This window comes from Pristiophorus japonicus, chromosome 1, assembly GCF_044704955.1.
Source record: "Pristiophorus japonicus isolate sPriJap1 chromosome 1, sPriJap1.hap1, whole genome shotgun sequence".
NCBI lineage: Eukaryota > Metazoa > Chordata > Chondrichthyes > Pristiophoridae > Pristiophorus > Pristiophorus japonicus.
The window spans coordinates 340,478,220-340,502,478 of NC_091977.1; the positions used below are offsets into that span (position 1 = coordinate 340,478,220).

General features: G+C 44.9%; 1 protein-coding gene across 1 annotated transcript in view; it reads right to left on the bottom strand.

The window, feature by feature from the left end:
* The window catches only part of stac (SH3 and cysteine rich domain), a 192,307-nt gene that overhangs the window by 94,341 nt on the left and 73,707 nt on the right, over nt 1-24,259 (bottom strand). Inside the window, exons 2-5 of the mRNA XM_070874791.1 lie at nt 21,485-21,758; nt 17,313-17,413; nt 3,810-3,891; nt 3,578-3,693 (exon numbers count right to left, since the gene is read on the bottom strand). Coding sequence (XP_070730892.1) covers nt 3,578-3,693; nt 3,810-3,891; nt 17,313-17,413; nt 21,485-21,758 — 573 coding nt within the window. The remainder of the gene's footprint in view (nt 1-3,577; nt 3,694-3,809; nt 3,892-17,312; nt 17,414-21,484; nt 21,759-24,259) is intronic.

Consider the following 24,259-nt stretch of genomic DNA (forward strand, 5'->3'; position numbering starts at 1 on the left):
CTTCCTTGCTGGGCGACACATTCCTTCGTTCCGTTGCGGCGACCTCCCGTGGTCTGGACGCACTCTCGTCCGTGTCCGTGATGCCGACTGCCGTGATCCCGACTGCCGTGATCTTCCTCCCCAGGGATTTGGCCTCTGGCATCGAGGAGACGCATTCGGATCATTTCAGCCAGAGTTCCACTCTGCATGGTCGACCTGGAGCCTCTTCCATCGTCGCAAAGAGGTCGTCAGCTTTGGGTGGTGGGTACTGGGCCTGTACCGCTGCTCGATTGATCTTCACCTCCTTGTGGTCGTGATGCGCGGCCTGTGCCTCGGGGATCCGCAAATGGATCTGCATTTCGATGCCTGGCTCAGCTGAAGGTGGGGGTTTGCTCAGCCTTTGAGAAGAGGAGACGTCGTTCGCTGAAGAAAGTACACAGAGGTCTTCCCAGTTCCATCGAATCTTTCCCATCCACTTCCGACCAAACAGCGTTGGCCCATCACTTGAAACAATCCACAGTGGTAAATCACGCACTGCTCCCTCATGTGATACTCTTATGTCTGCACTACCAATAACTGGTATCAGTTCCTGGGTGTAGGTGTGCAGCTTTACCTGAATTGGGATCAGCTTCGGTCGCTGTGCTTTGTCGCTCCACAGACTCTCGAATGCCTTCTGGCTCATAACTGATTGACTCGCCCCCGTGTCTAGTTCCATGGAGAGCCGTTAAGTTCAATTTTTAACATTATCGGAGGACTTTTGGTGGTGAAGATGTGTATCCCATATACTTCCTCTTCATCCTCAGGTTGAGTTGCCTCTCCTGCTCATTCATCGTAATCCTCGCTGGATCGGTCGTCCTCTCCTGACTCTGCCACATGGTGAGTCAGAGACCATTTACACATTCGCTGAAGGTGCCTCATTGTTCCACAGCCCTTGCACACATAAGGCTTGAATCGACATTGATGAGCTCTATGACTGCCCCCGCAGTGCCAACATGGTGCTAATGGATACGCATTCACGCCCCACGACAGACTCTGAGTCACTCTAGGTATAGGTCTGGCCTCTGCAGTCATGTGGGCCTTGCCCTGTACAGTTCTGCCTGCGAAAACATTATTTTATGCACACTACTTGCCAGTGAGCTTCAATTCTGTGAAGATATCTGTTTCGTGTTATTGCTCGAAGGATATGAAGGCTTGATCTATCGTGATGGCCTTGCTCAGATCTAGGCATTCGGCAGACAGCAGTTTGCGAAGGATGACCTCATGGCCAATTCCAAGCACGAAAAAGTCCCGCAACATTTCCCCCAAGGATCCTGCAAATTCGCACTGCCCCACAAGGCGTCTTAGGTCGGTGACAAAACTCGCCACAATCTGGCCCTCGGAGCGATGGTACATGTAAAAGCGATACCTGGCCATCAGGATGCTCTCCTTTGGCTTGAGGTGTTCCCTAACCAGCGTACACAGCTCTGTGTAAGACTTGTCCGTTGGTTTGACCGGTGCCAGCAAATTTTTGAGGAGGCCATATATCGAAGACCCACATACGGTGAGGAGAATCGCCCTGCACTTGACTGCCGTCTCAGCCTTGTCCAATTCATTGGCCACAAAGTACTGGTCGAGGCACTCAATGAAGGCTTCCCAATCATCCCCCTCAACAAATCTCTCAAGAATACCAACGGCAGCCATTACCGCGTGAAAGTTCGTGATCCGCTACTCGTCGCCAAGTTATGTTCAGAATAAATCCACAGGACTGTATTGCAAGCTCAAACTGTTGTGACCTTGGTCTCTTTATTCAGACTCCAGAGTGGTGAAGCAGCATGGTGAGTCACCTTTTATACCTGCTTGCCCCAGGATGCACAGGTGACCTTTAGGTCTCCCACAGGTGTGCCCCCTAGTGGCAAGTCTTACATTTTGGTGAGGTTTACATACATACATAATAAAAACTGTATGCAGTACTCCAGGTGTGGTCTCACCAACTCCCTATACAGTTGTAGCAGGACTTCCCTACTTTTATACTCCATCCCCCTTGCAATAAAGGCCAACATTCCATTTGCCTTCCTGATTACTTGCTGTATCTGTACCTGCATGTACAAGGACCCCCAAATCCCTCTGTACCTCAGCATTTTGTAATCTCTCCCCATTTAAATAATAATTTGCTTTTTTATTTTTCCTACCAAAGTGGATAACCTCACATTTTCCCACATTATACTCCATGTTCCAAATTTTTGCCCACTCACTTAGGTTATCTATAACCCTTTGCAGATTCTTTGCACCCTCTTCACAACTTGCTTTTCCACCTATCTTTGTATCAGCAGCATATTTGGCTACATTACACTCAGTCCTTTCATCCAAGTCATTAATATAGATTGTAAATAGTTGAGGCCCCAAGCACTGATCTCTGTGGCACTCCACCAGTTACAGTTTGCCTACCAGTAAATTACCCATTTATCCCGACTCTCTGTTTTCTGTTAATTAGCCAATCCTCTACCATGCTAATATGTTACCCCCAATTCTGTGGTCTCTTATCTTGTGCAGTAACCTTTTATGTGGCACTTTATCGAATGCCTTTGTTTTGCTAATGTCTTTTATTTCTTCAAATGCTTTTATTACTTGACTGAGATGATCTGTTGCATCCTCCCACTGATATTTCATCTGTGTCCGTTTGCCCATTTGTGTTTTTATATTTCCCTCTTTTTCTGATTACATTAATAGCTCCATCTTTTATGTTTCAGTTTTGAAGGTTACATACCAAAAACATTGACTGCCTGGATTTACCATATCTATATTATTTAATACTTTATATACCTCAGTAAAGTGCCCCACTCTTCCACTTACCTACCTTCTTTCGAGACTATAGTTTAAACTTCTCTAATCTTACTGCTCACTTCTTTACCTTTGCACCCTCTGTAATTCTTTCCATGGCATGATGACAAAATATGCAGTAAATTTTACAGTTCAGCACTTGCAGCACTGAGCTTTGGTGACTGAAGCATATAGCAGGGAATTTTGGCGTGGATAGAAAATTGTGCCGGTTACAAATTAGGTCAAATTCCTGATATGGGCTCCCATTGTAGGAAGCTCTACACCTGGAGTGCTGAGTCATTAAATTTCCCCAATATTCAAGGTGTGGATTGACCAGTGAAATGTAGTGCACCATAAATATATAAGGCAGGGCGGGGCAGGGAAAGGCAGCAGTTCTGCAAATTGGTACCCACAGCAGGAAGCAATATTTATAGGAAGTATATCTCGGGTCCCTGCAAGTGCAACCCCCCGCTGGGATTTCAAGCTCCTGACAGAGAATCTCAACTGTTGGCCCCGCACATCAGGAGATTTTAATGGATGGTATATGGTGAGCACTGTGCCCATATTTTCCAGATATGCATGAATGGTGGGCAAGGACCCTGCCAGCAGTGTGCATTTGAAAAATCGTCCCTCTCGTGTAACTATATTAGCTCTACCATTCACAGGGTAAATAAAAATGGGAACAAGGTTTTAGCTCAGACTATGATCAATGGGAGGACTGAGCTTCTACTGGGGTCAGCCAGAGTTATTGAAGTCATAGTTTAACAATGAACTGAACGTGATTGCCAAAAGGGTTACTTACGGAGTTACGCTGAGGCGAGTCAGATCCACTGCCAGACCCTGACTTCTTAGTTCTTTGAGCCAGGGACGTTCCAAACCGGAGAGTTTCATACACTGGGTCTATTTTACTGCCGCAAGCTTTATCAGAAAATAAACAGAAAGAGACAAGTGAGTAGAGGAAAACTGGCAGCTATGAACCACACAAATAAACAAGACATACATCTGGCCTGAATACAAGGAAGATCAGTACTTACCAATAGGCATCACCTCTTTGATACACCCATATTGTTCATGGATTAATAATGGGGAGCTATAGTAACGCCGGAATCCCTTTGGCTATCAATAGAAAAAAAGTATCCGAACAATGATTAGTACAGGATGATAACATAGAATCATACAGCACAGAAGGAAGCTATTCAACCCATCATTTCATTTGGGCCAGCCTGTGGTTGTGAAAGGTGCTATATAAATGCAATCCTTTCTGTCTTTATTTCTTTCGTGCCCTCAGTATGTCCCAAAAGGCTTCACAGTTAATGAAGTACTTTTGGAGACTAGTCACTGTTGTTGTAGAAAAAGAAAGACTTGGATATAATGCCTTTCACGCCCAGCGGATATCTCAAAGCGCTTTACAGCCAATGAAGTATTTTTGGAATGTAGTCACTGTTGTAATGTGATAGCTGATTTGTGCATAGCAAGATCCCCCAAACAGCAATGAGATGAATGCCCAGTTAATCTGTGTTTGGCAGGGGTGTTAGTTGAGAGAGGAACATTGGTCAGATTATTGGGATAAGCTTCTGCTCTTCTTGAATAGTGTCACAGGACCAATTGGTTCGCCCCGGCAGTACATGAATTCCTTAAATTGCAGTAGACATCAGCAATTGTAAAAATGAATTCTCAGCAACAATAAAGTTAACTGCAAAGCTATTCTCTCTGGAAAAACAGGTAAAGCTAATAGCTTTATTTGCAGTTTCTACTTTGTTGCATTTCTTTGCTGCACAGAAGGTGCCTGTGATTTAATCTGCAATTTAATTTTTCTTTAAAAAAAATACAGTAACTTATTTGCTAAAATGTCTATTTTAATAACAATTAAAATGAATTCCTGACGAAGCTTAACCAATAAATTGAAGTGGGCGAAACCGTGCAGGTAGGCATTTAAAATACCCTATGGACTTACCCACTGGCTCCCTTCCCGCAGGTTCCAATTTTAACCTGCTCTTCTGATTAGGTGGGAAGGACACCCACCGGCAATCGGTGGAGTCAGTCTTTAAATATGCAGATCGGGCTCCGATGTGACCGGGGCTGGACTGCTGTTTTAGTTCGAGGCCTGCGAATGGAAGCAGTTGTGTCTTTCCCGCCAGGTCAACCTAGCGGGAAGAGGAATCGGGGCAAAAAAATAAGTCATTTTACTTTTTGGTTTACTTTGTTTGTGGGGACCAGAGGAGCAGGGGTGTTCCGGGCCCCACAAGGAAAGTTTAACCCTCACGTGCCCCAGGCTTGTCCCCTCCTCCGATTGCAAGTCAGCTCCCAAATTCTCTTCCAGTACCAGAATGAATCATAAAGCCTCTACTTCTTTTCAGGACGGGACATTCCACCCAGACCACACCCCAATATCAATGTGAATCAACAATTGGGATAGATGCATCTCATATCTTCCAATCAATACCTTCAAGATCTCCTATTGGAATGTGCCAATTTATAATACCACTTTGGTTAGTCCATTATTCATGGTGGCGGGGCAAATTTTCAGTTTAGGCACACAACAGATGGGTATGGTAGTGTATTGGTAATATTACTGGGCTAATAATTCAGAGAATGTGAATTCAAATCCCACCATAGCAGTTTGAGAATTTGATTTCAGTTCAAAAAAAAAATCTGGAAATAAACTGGTATCAGCAAAAGTGACCATGAAGCTGTCAGCACCAACGTGGCTGACTCTCAATTGCCCTATGAAGTGGCTTAGCAAGCGACTCAGTTATATCAAACCTCAACAAAAAATAAACATACGGCAGCGGTTCAAGAAAAAGGGCCCACCACCACCTTCTCAGGGCAACTTGAGATGGGCCAGAAATGCCAGCGATGACAACATATCAAGAATGAATTTTTAAGAACAGGTGATCAGCATGTGCTCTGCCCAGTGTAACTGCCATGAGACTTAGGACTCATCCTCAGTGCAGTACAGAGTGAGAACTGTGCTGTCAAAAATGCCCACCACAATTTTCTGTACCTGGACGGGTTGGGTGCAAATGGTCAAAGTGGCGGGTCGTGATCCCGTTCTTCATTCCATTCCGCTCCAGAGATCAACTTTCCGTTAATGGTGCCTATTGTGGCAGAATGGAAGATGGCCAAGAGCAGATGGTAGTGACAGGAACAACAGTGGAGACTCCTCACGGGAGTTCGCAGGATGCTCCCAGCTCTGCTCAGCTGCATGCAGACGCTGAGCCTCGGGGGCCATCCAGAAAGAGGGCGATCCTGGAGATACAGCAAGAAGTGCAGGAGGCTTTGACAGGTTTTGCGACCGTGTTGTCTGCAAATGTGCAGAGAATGGAGGAGTCCATCTCCAAGATGAGCACCACCATGTCGCAGGCGATAGCGACTGTAGGCTCTTCCATGGAAAGAATGGCCACCTCCATGGAGCAGCTAATGTGCCACTCACAGGAGCACATGGTGTGTATGGAGAATAGATAGCTATCTATGGAGAATCGATTGCAGATGCTCATAGGCCTCCTCTTTTGGAAGGATGTCAACGTAGAGATGATTACTCATGGCCCCGCTGATGTGCAGCAATATGCACTCCAGCTCCTTGCTAGCAGGGAAGTGCGGGTGGCTCATGAGAGGGATGATGGCGAGAAGGGACATGTAAGTGGGGGCTCCTCTCAAAGCACTCGCACTTCTCCCCCGATGCCCACCCAACCCTCTGCCCACCTCAGAAGCCTCCTTGGATCGCGATGGCTGAGTCTGCCCCTGCACAGTTGCAAGAGGAGCAGACTTTGGTAGGGCCATCACAGGCTCCAAAACCCAGAAGACGTCTGCCAAAAGTGTCTATGCAGTCACAGCAGGGAAATGAGTAGGCCGTCTCTATCTCTGCTGAAGCCACAGGGGTAGCAATTCGTAGAAGCTTGCGCAAGAGGAAGATGAAATACAAGTCGATGCATAAGGATTGCCTCTTGGGTGTTTTAATAAATGTTTCTGTAAAGTTTCCGTAACTGTGATGTCACAGTTTAAGTCATCCTCAACTCCGAGGGACTGCCGAAGATGTCACAGATAAAAATATTTATTTTCACCACTTGGACAAATGCGTGCGCACTTTTGGAAGTGGCTGAACGAGTTGGAGTGAATGGTGAGACATTACCTAACTGCCAGCAATGGGGGTCAGTGTGAAAGGAATGGCTTGGCCATTGTAGCAATACTTTATGGTATTGTTATGGGGTGTGCGAACCTGGTGTAGCATGTGGCAGCCATATGGATGTAATGTGCGAAGTTAAGTAAATCTGGCCATGATCAGGCCAGCCCTGGCCTCCCGAGCAGCAATGTGCTCGAGCGCTGGTAGAATCTGCTCCTTATCTTCCAGTTGATGCTCCTCTTCTGAAGAGGTTGTGTGCTCAGTGCCTTATCCTCGCTGCTGCGCTATGTTGTGCAGGGCGCAGCAGGCCACAGTGATTCTGAAGACCCTGGCTGAAGGGCACCTCCAGATCTGTGAAGGCATTTTCAGCATGCCTATTGTCTGCTCGATGACACATCTGGTGGAAATATGGCTTTCATTATATCTCTCCTGGGCCTCAGTACTTGGCTTCCTCTTCTTCAGTGAATAGCCCTAGTCTCCAAACAGCCAGCGGGAAGTCTGTTTGGAGGAGCAAGAGCTGAGGGAGGGCGGACTGGTGCAGGACTAAAAAGCCATGGCAGTTGCCAGGAAATCTGGTGCACACATGCATGATCTTACTATGGTGCAGACGAGCTGCACATTGAGGGAGTGGAAGCCATTGCTGACAAAGACTCCTGTGTAATGATGGGGAATCTGATGGCCACGTGTGCAATCGATAATACCCTACACTCATAGGAAGCTAGCTAGAGCGGCAAAGCCGAGCGTCCGCTGAGTAACACAGGCTTCATCGATGGCAAAGTTCATATAATTGGTTGACTTGTCAAAGAGGGCATCGGTGACCTGTGTGATGCATCTGTGGCCGGCCGACTGCGAGATGCCGCAAATGTCTGTTGCAGACCCCTGAATGGAGCCTGAGGCGAAGGAATTGAGGGTGCTGGTGACTTTTGACATCCACTGGTAAGGCGTGTCCACCCTTTCCTCTGGGCTGCAGGTCTTGCTCCAGCAATCTGCAAATGTCTGCGATGACCTGAGGCGATTGCCTGAGCCTCCTTTGGCACTGTTGCTCTGTCATGTTGAGGAAGCTCATCCTCTGCTGGTATATTGTGTGTTGGGGATATTTGTCTCCAGCATGGCGCAGCCCTGCACTGATGCCCTCTGTCCTATGCAGCATCAGATGGTTGAGAAGTTGTTGTTGTTGCTGCTGCTGGTGGTGTTGGGGCTCATCGTGGTCTGATTCTGAGGACCAAGGTGAGACAGTCTAAATGGCGCCCATGCTGATGTAATAGATGGCAGGTCAAGCAGAGATATCAGAAGCAATCGGTCAATGGTGTGATCGGTTGTACCAATGAGGGGACACTGGATCCCGACTTTGCTGGAAACGCTTCCAGCTCGAGAAAGCTTAATCTGTGCTGACAATGCACTAAGCACCAGCATCTGCCTCAGGAAAGTGACCAGGTGGGAGCGTTTATTGTGCTTTTCATGCTGTGCACTAATGAGCTGAATCAATGGCCAAGGAACTTCCACCTCAGGTTCACAGACATGGTTCGCGAGCTGCGTGATTCCCATGCTCATCGAGGGAAAGTTGAAATGTAGGGTTAAAGATGCTTAAGGGTCTGACAAGTAGTTCATAATGATCTAAATTACCTCAGCCGTTCGGGTCGTTGCCGCGCTGGCAAATGCACCCGAGGAACGGGCGCGTGGGGGCGGGATCCCGATTCGCTCCGCGATTTTTCAAATTTCCCTCCCGACTCGGCTCCAATCACGCCCGCACAGACACCAGAAAATTTCCGCCATCATCTATCAGAGAAAATGCTAAACTGACATATTGTTTGCCTATTCGGCTGGATATAAAGGAATCTGTGACACTTATTGAAAAGCAGAAGTTCCCTCAGTATCCAGTTCAATATTCATCCCTCAATCAACACCAACCAAAACAGATTAACTGGCCATTCTTCTCATTGCAGTTTATAGGACCTTGACGAAGCAAATCTGCTGCTATGTTTGGCTACATAACAGTGACTTCACTTCAAAAGTAATTTGTTGATTGTGAAGCAGTTTGCTACATCCTCTGAATGTGAAATGTGCTTTCTAAAGGCAAGTTCTTTCTTTTTCTTCTGAACTGCACGGAAATCACATTTAATAGATTTAAGCTTGTGGAGAGACTGCATATATACAGGAATATAGGAGCAGGAGAAGGCCATTCAGCCCCTCGAGCCTGATCTAGCATTCAATGAGATCATGGCTGATCTGCGACCTAACTCCATATATTGGGCTCAATTTTCCCCAATGCCGTTTTTGGTGTATTGCAAGAGTTACGCCCATTTCTTTTGGCCCCGACTACTCCAAAAAAAAAACTTGCAAGTTTCTCTGTTCTATTTTTTGAAATTGGCGCCACGCAGCCTGTCCTTTAGCTTCGGGAGGGTGGAGCCTAATGTCTGCGCCAAAAAAACGATGCCCCCCCCCATTCTGCACATGCACAAAAAAACAAAGGACATTTTTGACGTGACTGCTACGTGCGCGCATGCCCAATACAGCTCCAGGTCTGCATTTGGCCATTTTTAAAGAACCAGTTGTGTGTAAGAACTTAAATTCTCAGTGGAATTTAAATCAGAGCTGCAATACAATGGCCCAGAAATCCCGGTTTCTCCTTCCCGCGTCGTTTGAATGGATTAAAAAAAAAATGCCCATCTACCTGAAGCTGCTGTGGCCACATGAAATCCCGGTCCTGAGGCCTTTCCTGACTGCGCGTCGCAGCGCGTGCACGTCAGGACGTGCGCAGGCCTGGAGCTGGAGTCACATGGCTCTGGGCAGCCAATCAGGTGTAGTATATTTTCAGTCATAATAGTGAGAACTCCGTAAGTTGGAGTCCCCATTATTATGAATGAGAAACCCCCCCCATCCCAAACACTAATAACCAATAATAAAAGACAGAAAAAATGCACAACATATTTTTATTAATTTAAATTGAAGTTATTTATGCATTTAAAAAATATATATTTTTCTGATTTTTTAAAAAGCTTTTTTAATTATGGTTTAAAATAAACTTACCATAGTGGGGAGAGTTTTTAACAATAACATGCTTTTAAAATTTTATTTTACAATGGTTTTGTGTGTTTTAAAACTCTTACGCCTGTAAAAGTAGGCTATGCGCCTGCTTTTATCAGATGCAAGAGTTTTGAGAACATTTGCTGGGCAAGATATGGGTAAATACTGCAATCTTGCCCTTGCAAATGTCCTCGCTCCTGATATGCACGAGATCTGTCAAGCCAGAAACTTGACAGATTGGAAAAGCCGGTTTTCAGCGCATGCACATTGTGCGCTGAAAACTGGCTATTTCGATTCCTTCCCGAGTCCGTAGTCACTCCGTACGGACCCGGGGAGGCTGGGATTTCCAGGTCATTATGCAACGCGGCTCAAGGACCAAGAATTTCTCACAGGATGAAGTGGAGGCTCTAGTTACTGTAATTGAGGCCAGATGGCATGAGCTGAACACCAGCAGAGGTCACATAAAAGTTTCACCAAAAGAAAAGAAGAAATGCTGGAATCAACTTGCAGAAGATTACTGTGCAATGGTGACCACCCTGAGGTCTGGAGGCCAGTGCATAAAGTGGCAGGACCTTGATCAAGTAGTTAGTGTAAGTAATATTTTCATTTATTCACTGGAATTGCAATTGTAAATGTGACCAGCTGTATGTCCCACCCAGCAGAAAGACACCCTCTCGAAAAAGTTATATTTTCATCTTTGCAGAGGAAGGTGGCACACAACCAAAGAGAAAGAACTCGGATAGGAGCAGGCCTGGCAAATCTGCACACACTTACACACTTGGAAGAGCGGGTCGCAGCCTGGAGAAAAGCAACCACCACTGCACAAGCTGGGCCCACACTCAGTGGAGAGGGTAAGCCCTGCAAATTCCACAGTCTGGCTTTGCTAAATGTTAAGTACTGCTCAGGCGAGCCATGCTTCCGTTCATGGCCATGTCTCCGTCAGCTACGCTTCGGTTGATGCAATGTGTTATCATTCATCATGGTCCTTCAAATGAGCCTGCTGCCTGCGCTGTGTGTGCCTACTCATGCCACCCTGCCCCCTCCTCTGCTGTTTGTCTGTGTTCTGTTACAGTTTGTCGAACTTGAAGCCAACCCTGATGAGGCTGAAGCCGATGCAGAAGTTGTTCCAGACGCGGACGAGCCTGAAGAGGAGAACATCTTCCAATCCTACCTTCCAGACCAAAAGCATGGAGGTGAGGGTGAGGGGATGGATGAAGCCCCCACTGTTGTAGTCACTCTGGAGGAGGTGCAGGTGCTGCCCATTGAGGTGCCAGGCCTTTCCTGAGTGGTATGAGTGTTGGGACATTCCATGGTTTCCCACAGTCCGAGGCTGTAGGTCCCAGTGGGATGCAGCAAGACACACCCAGGGCTCCACCGTCCACGGCTGCGGGTTCCAGTGGGATGCAACGAGCCACACCCAAGGGGAGGAAGGGAAGGGGAGCTCGACTGCACTCTCCTGAGGTGCAGGATCTAACAGATGCGGTTCAGATGATGGCAATGAGTGCGGAGAGAATTGACCATACACGATCACTCCTGGACACCATCAGTGGGATGGGTGATGAGGTACCGGAACTGTCGGGAGAAGTAACAACACTCTCACGAGAAATGGGAACACTGTCCGGGCACATGAGGGGGGAATGTCGCAGATAGTTGACACATTGTTGGTCAACATGAGGGAGGGAATGTCGCAGGTAGCTGATACACTGTCGGTGAACATGAGGGAGGGAATGTTGCCGGTAGTTGCTGCAATAAGGGAACATGCCCAGACCTTGCGGCCATTGACAGAATCAACTGCCGCTCCCACTCCAATCCCCAGACCAGCATCTGAAGAGGCCCAAGCCGGGCCTTCCACATTACCGCCTGCCCACGCCCCCCATTAAGAAGTGCGTATTACCCAAGATGTTCGAAAGAATAAGCTTAGTACCAACTCGAGAAACCCTACGGCACCGCCTGCAGGAAGAGGTGGCGTCAACAAGACCAAGCAGAGCGGGAGGTCTTAGAATAAGGTGGAGGAGAAATGAGTGCAACCTTTCCTTGCTGTTGTAACTGTTCTCAAATTAAAAATGTTTTGTAAGTTATGTAAATTTATAAGTTTAAAAGTTTGTCAGTGATCCTAACTGAAAACTTTAAAGTTTGATACAAGAATATTTTTATTAAAGTTAAGTACAAACAAGTGTTAAACTTTTGAATAAAATATATTTAAATTATAACTGAATCAATTCCATTATTTGTTCCATTATTAACACAACTTTTTGAACTAAAGAAGAATCATTTCCATTATTTGTTCCATTAACACAACACAACATTACAGAACAGGTCCAGACAGTAAACATGGTCCATGTGGAATAGTTGTCGCTGAGCCTTCAGGCAGCAAAGTGTTCACGGATGAGCTGCTGGCGCAAGGCTCGAGCAATCGTTAAAGGGGCATGACGGCCCAACCTCCTCCGCTGTCATGCTCTGGGTTCAGGTAGTTGCATGGCTTCCTTATCCTTCTCCTCCTCCTCCTCCTCCTCCTCCTCATCTGCATCTTCCTCATCATCATCATCATCAGTCATATTCACCGCAGGTGGGTCTTCTACTACAGCGGCTGCTACCTCATGATGGCTAAGTTATGCAGCTAGCAGCACACAACAGTGAACTGACCGACAATCTCGGGGGAGTATTGCAAGTAGCCTCTCGAATGGATCAGGCATCGGAAACGCTTTTTCAAGATGCCAATGGTCCTCTCTATTATGCTGCGTGTTGCAATGTTAGACATGTTTTATTACCAGTCAGCTTCCGTCCGGGTTACATGAAGAGACGTCATGAACCAGGTGGCGAGGCCGTACCCTTTGTCTCCCAGCAGCCAGCTCTGCCCTCCTGGCTGCTGCTGAAACATGGCAGATAAAGCGCTCTCGCGTAGGATGAACGCATCATGATGCTCCCTGGGTATCTCGCATCAACTGACATGATGCGATGCATGTCGTCACACATAAGCTGCACATTAACGGAGTGGAAGCCTTTTCTGTTCCTGTACATCTCGGAATCCTCCAAAGGCAAAGCAATGTGGGTACAATCAATGCAGCCCGGTACCTTTGGGAAGCCAGCAATCCTGGAGAAGCCCACAGCCTTTTCACACATTGCCTGGGCGGTCATGGGGAATTTTATGTAGTCATTCCTCCAGGTATATTGTGCAGCAGTCACTTGCTGAATACAGATATGTGTTGCATGTTGAGAAATGGCGCACACATCCCCAGTTGTGGCCTGGAATGATCCAGATGCATAGAATGAAAGTGCAGCTGTAAACTTCACTTCAACTGACAAAGCAGTCCTCCTGATGCTTCTAGGTTGCAGGTCTGCTTTTACTAACTCACAGATCTCAGTTACAACTTCTTTGCGGAAATGCAGCCTTCTGACACAGTCTGCATCACCCAGGTGCAGGTATAAACGCCTGTCTCGATATACCCGACGTGGGTAAGGCCTCCTGCCCATCATCTTACTTGCTCTGAGGTTCCTTATGCGATGATGTCGAATCAATCATCTCCTCCGCAGCACCATCGTGCAGCAGGCTTGCACGAGGTATGGCTTTGTCAGTATTGCCCCCATAATTAAATTGTACCTTTGCAAGAAGCTCAAAACAGCAGGACAAAGAGTTAAAGCTTCTCTGCTCTCTCTCTCCCCAAGGTCGACACCCTCGTATGGATCACACCCTGGTCTGCGCATGCGCAATAGGCTTGCTTAGAACGGGAAACTAGGCATTCAAATGAGGATATTTGGGGCAACAAAGTCGAATGCAATTCTTTAATTTTAGATTTTTTTCAAAGTACCACCCCACCACCTCGAGGGTTGGCCAGCAGAATCGCTCCCTCACCCAGACACAGGGGCTCGGCTTCCACCCCCCGGCTTGGTTTGAAGCCAAGCCCCTGTGTCCGGGCGAGAGAGCGATTCGCTGATCAACGCTCTGACTCTCGAGTCCGGTGAGGAGACGTCTATAGCATGTTGGCCTTCATAGCAAGGGGATTTGAGTACAGGGGCAGGGAGATGTTACTACAGTTGTACAGGGCCTTGGTGAGGCCACACCTGGAGTATTGTGTACAGTTTTGGTCTCCCAACTTGAGGAAGGACATTCTTGCTATTGAGGGAGTGCAGCGAAGGTTCACCAGACTGATTCCTGGGATGGTGGGACTGACATATCAAGAAAGACTGGATCAACTGGGCTTGTATTCACTGGAGTTCAGAAGAATGAGAGGGGACCTCATAGAAACGTTTAAAATTCTGACGGGTTTAGACGGGTTAGATGCAGGAAGAATGTTCCCAATGTTGGGGAAGTCCAGAGCCAGGGGTCACAGTCTAAGGATAAGGGGTAAGCCATTTAGGACCGAGATGAGGAGAAGCTTCTTCACCCAGAGAGTGGTGAACCTGTGGAATTCTCTACCGCAGAAAGTTGTTGAGGCCAATTCACTAAATATATTCAAAAAGGAGTTAGATGTAGTCCTTACTACTCGGGAGATCAAGGGGTATGGCGAGAAAGCAAGAATGGGGTACTGAAGTTGCATGTTCAGCCATGAACTCATTGAATGGCGGTGCAGGCTCGAAGGGCCGAATGGCCTACTCCTGCACCTATTTTCTATGTTTCTATGTTCGGTGATGGCGTGGCACTTTGAAATGAATCTAAAATTAAAGAATTACATAACACTTCCATTTTCTCCATTTTAAGTTTGAAAAAATTAACCTTCATGATTCATATTTAATGTCTGCTGGACTCCCTCCAAAACATCGCATAAAACCACTGGCGCCTTTCTGCCCCGATTTTTTAATGTGCGCTGGTTTTTCTTAAGTTCCCAGAAGGTTTTTTGGGAGTGCTCACATATGCCGTCCTTGGAAAAATGTAAGTTGGCCAAACTTGCATAAATTTGAAAAACTGGCGGGGCATCGGATTACACCCCGTATGATGCAAAAAAAAAACTAACCTAAACAAATCGTAACTAACTGAGTTACGCTGGCACAGAAACTTTGGGGAAACTTGGATATTTTAATTTAGGCCAAAAGAAAGTGGTGCACGCCTAAAAAGCTGCGCAGATAACTGGGGAAAATTGAGCCCAAAATCTTTGTTTTATCTAGGAACTCAAGTGCATTAATAATGCAAATAGATTCCTACCAAACAATAATTGCAATGCATCAAAGGATATCAAGATAAATAGAGCAAAATATTCTATGGCAGGCAAAGCCTCCAGACAAGCTGAGTTACTGGGTCTCTCATAGCAAAGATTGGTGTCGGACAGAATATCACAGTCAGTTTTCGGATTGCATATTCCAGGCCTGCCAGAGGTACATATTGGGTGCGTGTAGCACATCATTTCCTGTTTGCGCACGATTTTTTGATATGTGCCAAGGGCCAAGTTCAGCCCCTGAAAATCTACCTCATAGTGCATTTATCCTAAGCAACAATATAAACAAACAAAATGTTACTGGGTTCATTCATCTCTAAATTGTCTTGCCTTGCCTACAATATTAATTTATCATTTGTATCAAAACAGTAACACCAATTAGGCTGGTGAGATGATTTATAATCTGTCACGTGCTCCCGTCCAGTTTTTAGTTGTTGCTTGAATTTTGCGCTAGTCATGGAGAAGGAGTTTCCCCCTTTTGTAGAATTAAACACTCCTCGTTGCAAATGGAGAGCATCAAGCAAGCCCACGTTAATATTTACATTTTACATTTAACGTTTTATTAATCTTAATTTCAAATTAGCTGAAAAAAGATAAATAAATAATTGAGCTCACGTTATTATCTTACATTGTACTGCAGCTGAAATATGCAACACAGAAATGACAGGCAAACCCATTTTATTCAATTAACAACCCTTTTTAATTCAGGCTCCCCCACATGAATCGTGACCAGATGATGGCTGATTATCATCAAGTAATGTAACATTTATCAAGTCATTTCTAGGTCTTGTATTTCAAACCACTGTGATGGCAAACATTTTACTCGAGTACAATGCGGATTATTTGGCATGCTCTTTCAATGACAGAGCTGCTGATCGCTTGCCAGCTGCCTTTCACTTACAAAACATAACTTTTGCTATTTTGATTAAAAATTTATTGATCAGCTTCTAAATGTCAGTGCAATGAAACACTATATTGCGTACATAATGCTCACGCAATCCAATCTCGTACCAGTGCTTTTAAATGAATGATGTGCCTTCAGTTACATTGTTTTAACATTCTTCACCCATTTCCCCCTCCCCCCTCCCTGTTCTCCTGAAGGTATTGATTCTTTGCTGGAATGTGGTTCTAGGAACACTGGTCAACTTCTGGTACTCTCTCTAATTAGTCACTGTTCACGTGTGATCCTTGCCAGAATGGGTTAGCAGGCTAGTTGACTGCTGGAGGCATCATAGCCGAGCCTGATCCTGTCCTCAGCTAAAGTCCACAATAGGACTCCAACAAACATGGCAAGAACCATGGCCGATTCTCCCTTTCCTAATTTACGAGGCCAATTATGCTGCATCTATTTCTGGCCCTGGCCGAGATCACTAACTTAGTATAAACCCTGGGACCATCCTAGCCTGTATGGCTCACCTATTCACTGCCTTAACTGACTCTGGCACCCGGGAAGAATTCTGCTATTTCTTTAATGAACTCTTGCTTGATACTGATGTCATACCCAAGTTGTGTAAAGAATATAAAAATGGGTCCCACTGTTATACTAGTCACACAGTGTGCTACACCAAGCCTTTTGGTAAAGGTTACATTTCTAAGTTTTTAAAGCTGATTTTATTTGGTTAATCTAAATTATGAGCTGAGGGTGTCCACTTAAATTAAATGAGTTTCCAAATAAGAAAATCAATTTAGGACAGAACAGCGACATTAGCTCCTGTTGTCTTTATGGGTGGGCAGGTTAGGATCTATATTTAGATCTCCAGCTATGTCAATTAACCTCCAACTGCAGTTACTTTCATCTACAATGCTAGCCTTCACTACCATGCCTTTCCATTCCCTTCCTGTCGAGTATATTCTATACTGTTGGGAGAAATTTACACAAGCCCTGTCCCCCAGCAACCTGAAAAATTCCTTCCCCACCCCAGCTGCTTTTCAACTAACTGCTGTTACAGTACATTAATCTCCATCAGGACCGCATTAGTTTTTCTATGCCAGAGTGAAAAATACCACTGACTTTGTGGAATCTTATGAATTGAGAATCACTCTACACTCCTGTTGTTTTGTTTTCGAATATTTACCATTAACGTGTTCCATAAAATCATTTTTTTTTTTAAACTGTTGCGTGATGGAAAATCTGTGCAAATTTTAAAAGCTGCAAAGCTCAATCAGTGCTCAAGGGATTAATCTTTGGGCTTACAGTGTTGGGTTTGTTGCTATGGTAACCGAACTATATACACAGTGCTGCTTACCAGTTTGCCCATGCATCGCTGCTGTTCAACGCCGTCAATGCATTTGTGATGGATGCTCATCTTACAAGCCTTGCAGCGCAGCCCAAGTTTGGCATTGGTGCCTGTCAAATGCATATGCATCACTAGTCAAATCAATATTTTCCATATATCTAGTAGGCAATTAAGTGATCTGAACAAAGAGTGCATTTAATGACTAATATTAACCTTAAGCTAGACCAGTTCAGACCACTGGAAATAAACAACAATTGAACCCTCTTAAAACCTGATCAGGCTTGATTTTTTTTGTTGGTAAATCGTTATTTTCTCTCTTTGTTCAGCATTCTCTTGGTTTCTGTTAACATTGCCTTTTAACCCAGAGTAGAATTACATAGAATATGCAATACAGGAACAGGCCATTCGACCCAACCAGTCTTTTGTTGTGTTTAGCCTCTATGTGAACAGCAGTGCTAATCCCATGAGCCTGGCCTGTTCCCATATTCTCTTATTTTCTCTTTCCTTCAACCATCTATCTAACGTATTCTTAAATGTTGACAAGGTTCCAGCTTCAATCACTAACACTGATAGCGCATGACACAGCCTCACAACCCAATGTAGTCAAAAACGTTTCCACTGTTATTTGTCCTAAATCTCGTAGACTTCATTTTTAAAAATTCGCTCATGGGATGTGGACTTTGCTGGCAAGTCCAGCATTTATTATCCATCCCTAATTTCCCTTGAGAAGATAGTGGTGAACCACCTTCTTGAGTCCCTGCATTCCACATGGTGAAGGTACTCCAACAGTGCTGTTAGGGAGGGAGTTCCAGGATTTTGACTCAGCGACGATGAAGGAACAGCTGTATATTTTTCAAGTCAGGAGGGTGTGTGACTTGGAGGGGAACTTGCAGGTGGTGGTGTTCCCATACATCTGTTGCCCTTGTTTTTCTAGGTGGTAGAGGTCGCGGGTTAATGAGGTGCTGCCGAAGAAGCCTTGGCGAGTTGCTGCAGTGCATCTTGTACATGATACACACTGCATCCACGGTGCGCCGGTGGTGGAGGGAGTGAATGTTTAAGGTGGTGGATGGGGTGCCAATCAAGCGGGTTGCTTTCTCCTGGATGGTGTCAAGCTTCTTGAGTTTTGTTGGAATTGCACGCATCCAGGCAAGTGGAGAGAATTCCAGCACACTCCTGACTTGTGCCTTGTAGATGGTGGAAAGGCTTTGGGGAGTCAGGAGGTGAGATATTTGTCGCAGAATACCCAGCCTCTGACCTGCTCTTGTAGGCATAGTACTGATGTGGCTGGTCAAGTTAAGTTTATGGTAAATGGTGACTCCCAGTATGTTGATGTTGGGGGATTTGACGATGGCAATGCTGTTGAATGTCAAGGGACGGTAGCTAGACTCTCGCTTGTTGGAGATGGTCATTGCCTGGCACTTATGTGGTGTGAATGTTACTTGCCACTTATTAGCCCAAGCCTGAATATCATCCAGGTTTTGCAGCATGTGGGCGCAGACAGCTTCATTATCTGAAGAGTTGTGAATGGAACTGAACAATGCAATCATCAGTGAACATCCCCACTTCTGACCTTATGATGGAGGGAAGATCATTGATGAAGCAGCTGAAGATAGTTGAGCCTAGGACACTGTCCCGAGGAACTCCTGCAGCGATGTCCTGGGGCTGAAATGATGGGTGAAATGATCACCCACAACCATCCTCCTTAGTGCAAGGTATGACTCCAGCCAGTGGAGAGTTTTACCCTGATTCCCATTGACTTTAATTTTACTAGGGCTCCTTGATGCCACACTCAGTCAAATGCTGCCTTGATGTCAAGGGCAGTCACTTTCACCTCACCTCTGGAATTCAGCTATTTTGTCCATGTTTGGACCAAGACAGTAATGAAGTCTGGAGGCAAGTGGTCGTGGTGGAACCCAAACTGAGCAGCTTATTTGTGAGCAAGTGCCATTTGATAGCACAGTCAACAATAACTTCTTAGACTTAATCTCATATCCATGTTCACAGATTCTAGACCTCTTAATTATTGGAAACAGTCTGTCGCTTGTCTTTACCTCTGTGCAAGTGTGACCTGGTCAGATTGCCCTAGTCACGCCTATCTACAGAGAAACATTGGGCTCTGCTTGACAGCTCCCGATTATGACCATGAACCGATTTCTTACCATGTCTTGTCACACTTCATTGGAGCATAACAATCTCTATCACATGAAGGGAAATATATATTTTAAATGTGGTCTGATCTTTCTGGGTTTTAGATCATTAATATTCACTGGAGACTCTGTTAATCAAATAGAGCTACATTTTTCAGCAATGCAAGGATTAATGTAATAATCACATGCAGTGACGAATTTCTGTCAATAGATGTCGTCAGTACTACATTTCATAAATATTGAGTGCTAAAACATGCTTTACAATCCATAAATAGTAGCACACAGCCAAAATAAAACTAAATTACAGATATTCCTACACCACGTTTGTCATCAAGCGTCAGAAGTCATCTTTCATTAATCACTGTATAAATGAGGATTCTGGCTCCATATTAAGTCTTCAATACTTTTAACCATTTAAAACCAACATGGTTTTTGAGCACCATGTTATAAACTGCAAACATATTTAGGTAGAATTATGCTGTTTATTATTTTAGCAACAGGTTAACAACCACCATAGATTAAGTGGGTGGGTAAAACTATAGCAGATGGAATTCAATGTGGGAAGATAAATCTGAGTAGTTCCTAAATGGTGAGAAACTAGCAACTATACAGGAGCAAGGAGATTTGGAAATCCAAGCACACAGATCATTTAAAGCTTGTAAACAGGTACAAAAAGCAATCAAAAGGGTGAATGGAGTGTTGGCCCTTATCTCTAGGGGGCTGGAATACAAAGGGGAAGAAGTGATGCTGCAGTTGTACAGAGCCTTAGCCAGACCCCCTCTGGAGGTCTAGACACCACACCTCAGGAAGGATATATTGGCTTTGGAGGGGATACAGCACAGATTCACCAGAATGATACTGGGAGCTTAGTGGGTTGGACTTTGAGGACAGGTTACATAAACTTGCCATGCATTCGCTCAAGTATAGAAGATTGAGGGAAGATCTGACAGTGGTGTTTACAATATTAAAAGGATTTGATAGGGTAGATATAAAGAAACTATTTTTTCTGGTGGGGAAATCAAGAAGGAGGGAGCATAATCTTAGAATTAAAGCCAGGCCATGAAGGAGCAAAATCAGGAAGCAATTTTTAACATAACTATCTCCCCCAAAAGGCTGTGGATGCTAGGATAATTGGAGCGTTCAAGACCAATGATCAGTAAGATTTTTCTTACATAAGGTTATCAAGGGATATGGAGCTAAGGCAGGTAAATGGAGTTGAGGTACAGATCAGCCATGATCTAATTGAATAATAGAGCAAGCTGAAGGGGCTGAATGGCCCACTTCTGTCCCTAGGTTAAGGATGTTGTTTAGTACAGGAATTTCACGGGAACTGGCAGGGGTCAGATATAAAGAAAGCTAAGCTCAGTGAACCATGAGAGAAAAGATTCATTTTAATAAAAACCCTATTAACCAGCGCGAAACAGAATTCCTTAATAGGCAAAAAATATATCATTTTCAGCTGGATTTTAGTTCCTCTAGTAAAATATATATATTTTTTAAAATAAAGTGATATTTTCTTGTGGAATTCAACTTTCAGAGCCTAACTGCACCGAGTAACTTTGTTTGGTGTCATGTTTAATTCAAATGTATTATTGCTGCATAAATTAATTTCACAAGTGAACACTTTGCCTTAAATTTATAAAACCGCTGTACTATGCTTTCACCAATATTCAGATGTTGAAACCACGGGCTTGCGTTTTTAAATCCTGAGATGCCGTGGACAATGCCTGCCTTTTAACTCTGTGCAAACCTCAAGAGGAACAACACTGATAGGTTGGCGTACTCGAGAGCACAGAGCATTCTTATTGAAGTGTTCTTATAATGCTGCTTTGGTATTATCAGCACTTGCATCAGAAGTTTTATTCTTTCATTGCCTATGAAAATGGTTATATTCAGTGCAGCAGAACACAGCAAGGTAGCAATTTAAGGATGGGTAATATCTGCTTTAACAGTTATTCACCAGAGTCATCTCTATAATCATAAAAGATTATCAATATGACTGCACTCTTGATTGCACAAGAAGGAACGGCTTACCAACGATCATGTGGTTGCAGGTATCACAGAAGGTTGGTTTCTTGAAGATGTATTCCAGGAAGGAATGTGTCCTGTTCTCAGACTGCCTCGGGGTTTTGGTTGGGGTGGACGTTTGACTTTCTGAGACTGGGAGCTGTCCAGTGCTGGAACTGACTCCAGGCAGGAGCTCCACCTGCAGCTTTGTCTCACTGCTCGTCCGCTGGAAGAAGTTCTCCGCACTTTTACTTCTCAGACCTTTTGTCTTAAATGACAGAGATCGCTTTAGTTTCTGCAGCTGTAATTGAAAGGAAATGGTGTTTAAGTAGATGAGAGACATGACGAGGATGCAGAATAATGGACGTCTAGCTGCGGTTGTGTTGTGTCTCAGAGCTCCAGCTTCGTGTCTGATAGAGTATGTAGGGTTACTTTTGAAACTGTATCCTTGGAAAATACTGCAGAGATCAGATTTCTGGCCTTTCATTGTGTGTGTCCAATTAATAACACAGTGCTGTCAGGGGCCTAGCATAGACACAGATAAATATTGTTTGTATATACTTAGTAAAATTCTCAGCAATTTCCTCTCCTCCCCTCCTGAAGGTATTTGCTCCGATTGTCTGTTACCCTCTGATGACTTGCTGAAAGGCTGTTATTTAAATGTACGCCTAAATAGTGAGTGGCAACATGCTATTCAACGGTGAAGGGCACCACTTCCAAGCCAAATTCTGTTGTTACCCAATGTGTACAAACATGAACTTCCATCAGGAATCACTGGTCAGCGATAGGAGCAGAACCCCAGCCAACATTCTCATCCCAATTCAAACCCACTGAGACTAACTAGGACTGCTTTCTCTGACTCAGCTGAGATTGACTTCTTACTTTTTGGGTTTTGATGCAGATGTTTTTCTCGTGTTCAGCGCCACAGATTATTCCTGTAAGTGAGGTGTCATTACCTAGTTTGCAGAATATATCTGGATGGATTTTGCTCCAAGTAATAACGAACGAACGGTGCCAGTCGTTCATTACACTTGCACACAGACTTTTGATGGGATTTTGTGCTGGAAGTTACTGTAAATTAATTAGAGCACCAAACACTGCGATGTCCTCTACATAGCAACCGGAACCTATGTGAACAGGGCAAGCAACTGTGTATCTCCTTAACCAGAATGAAGGATCGTCAATGAGCAGCGCAGTGTCTGAACCAGGAAGTGTCAGTTAGAACATTTAATTCAATGTCAAATCTGGTACAGAAAGCAAACTAAAGAGGAAAAGTAAGATAGGATTAAAGAGAGAGAGACATAAAAGAGACAGAAAGAAAATGTTAACAAAAAAAAACAATTGACCATTCTTCTGAACAAAGCAAGGAAATATTGCAATGAGAACATTAGAATATTAACGTCTTCCTGAGTCATCTGATAGACTGGTAGGCCCAGGTAGGTCCTGCCTAGTGGAAACTGTTAAAATAAAGCGAGTCATGCCTTCTTACCATGTTCTGATATTCTCTTTTGAGCAGGTGAGTAGGATCCCCCCCCCCCACCCAGGAAGCAAACGGGGCCCTCCTTGATGTCATCAGGACGCGATCTGCAATTTTAGCTGGAGGCCTGAGCTGGGGGGGGGGGAGGGGTTGGGGGGCAGTTTAAACTTTCCTGTCAGGAGCTGGATCGTGGGCCAGAAGTGGCCCAGAAGATAAACTTTAATGTTTTATTTTAGTTTTCCTTGTGGGCCAGGAGGGGGGAGGAGTGCTCCTCCGGGACTCAACAGGAAGCCTTGCGCCTCCCTTGCGTCAAGCTACCACCCTCACGTATCCTTCCCCACCCCCCCAACCCACTTCCGATCCTGCAAAGAAATTTATCCCCCCTTCCGATTTTGCCCAGGGCCTTCCCCACCCCTTTGACTGACAATGACCATTCATTTGGAGAATAAAACCAGCCTTGTACCCGATCCCGTCAGTTTTCCGACAAGTAAGTTCGCTTAAAATCGCCCCCATTCTGTCTGTTGTATATCCAGCCAAGCTAGCTTGTTGCAGTAAACCCAATTTGACTAGACTAGCAAAGTAAATCAAAAATTAAAACTGTCAAAGCTTTCTTTTGATATGAAATGTGATGAAACGCTCTACTTGTCACAAAGCTAATTTACCAAAGAATAAGGATCAAACCTGGGAACCTGCTCATCTGCCTGCGTCAGTTCAACTCACAATTTATTTCTTAAAATTTTAAATTTTCATTGCAATGTGGAATTGCTTTATCATTGTGCACGCATAAATTGAACAACATCTATGATTCTACTAGGGAGAGAAAACAGGGCAGTAGGATTAGTTTTGGATTGCTTCAGCACAGAATCAACACATGCACAGTGGTCTTCCTCTGCTGTAAAGTTCTATGGGTCTCATGAATTTCTATCATGAGCAGGAACGTACCTGGGCCCTAAAAATCCTGATGCCCACTTCGCATCTCCCGAAAGTCTGGTATAAGTGCTCGGGTCGGTGGGTATTGGCCTTCCAGCCCTCAGAAACAATGTTTAGCTGCTCCCAGCACCTTCCTCACAATGACTTGGCACCTGTGCTGCCATTTTGGAGCTTAACGTTCCAGCTAATGCCCTCTCTTAAGCTAGCATTGCTGAACACGCATTCAGCAGCAGGGAGGACACCCCGCCAGCGCTATTTAAAGGGATCATCAACTACTTACAGGTCAGTTGCTGGTTGATTTTTACTGGCTGCTGATACGATTCTACAAGTGTGTGGTGCTTTCTATAGTTGTTTAAAGTTGCCAAAGTCTACAGGGGGTAGTGTGATGGGTGCTG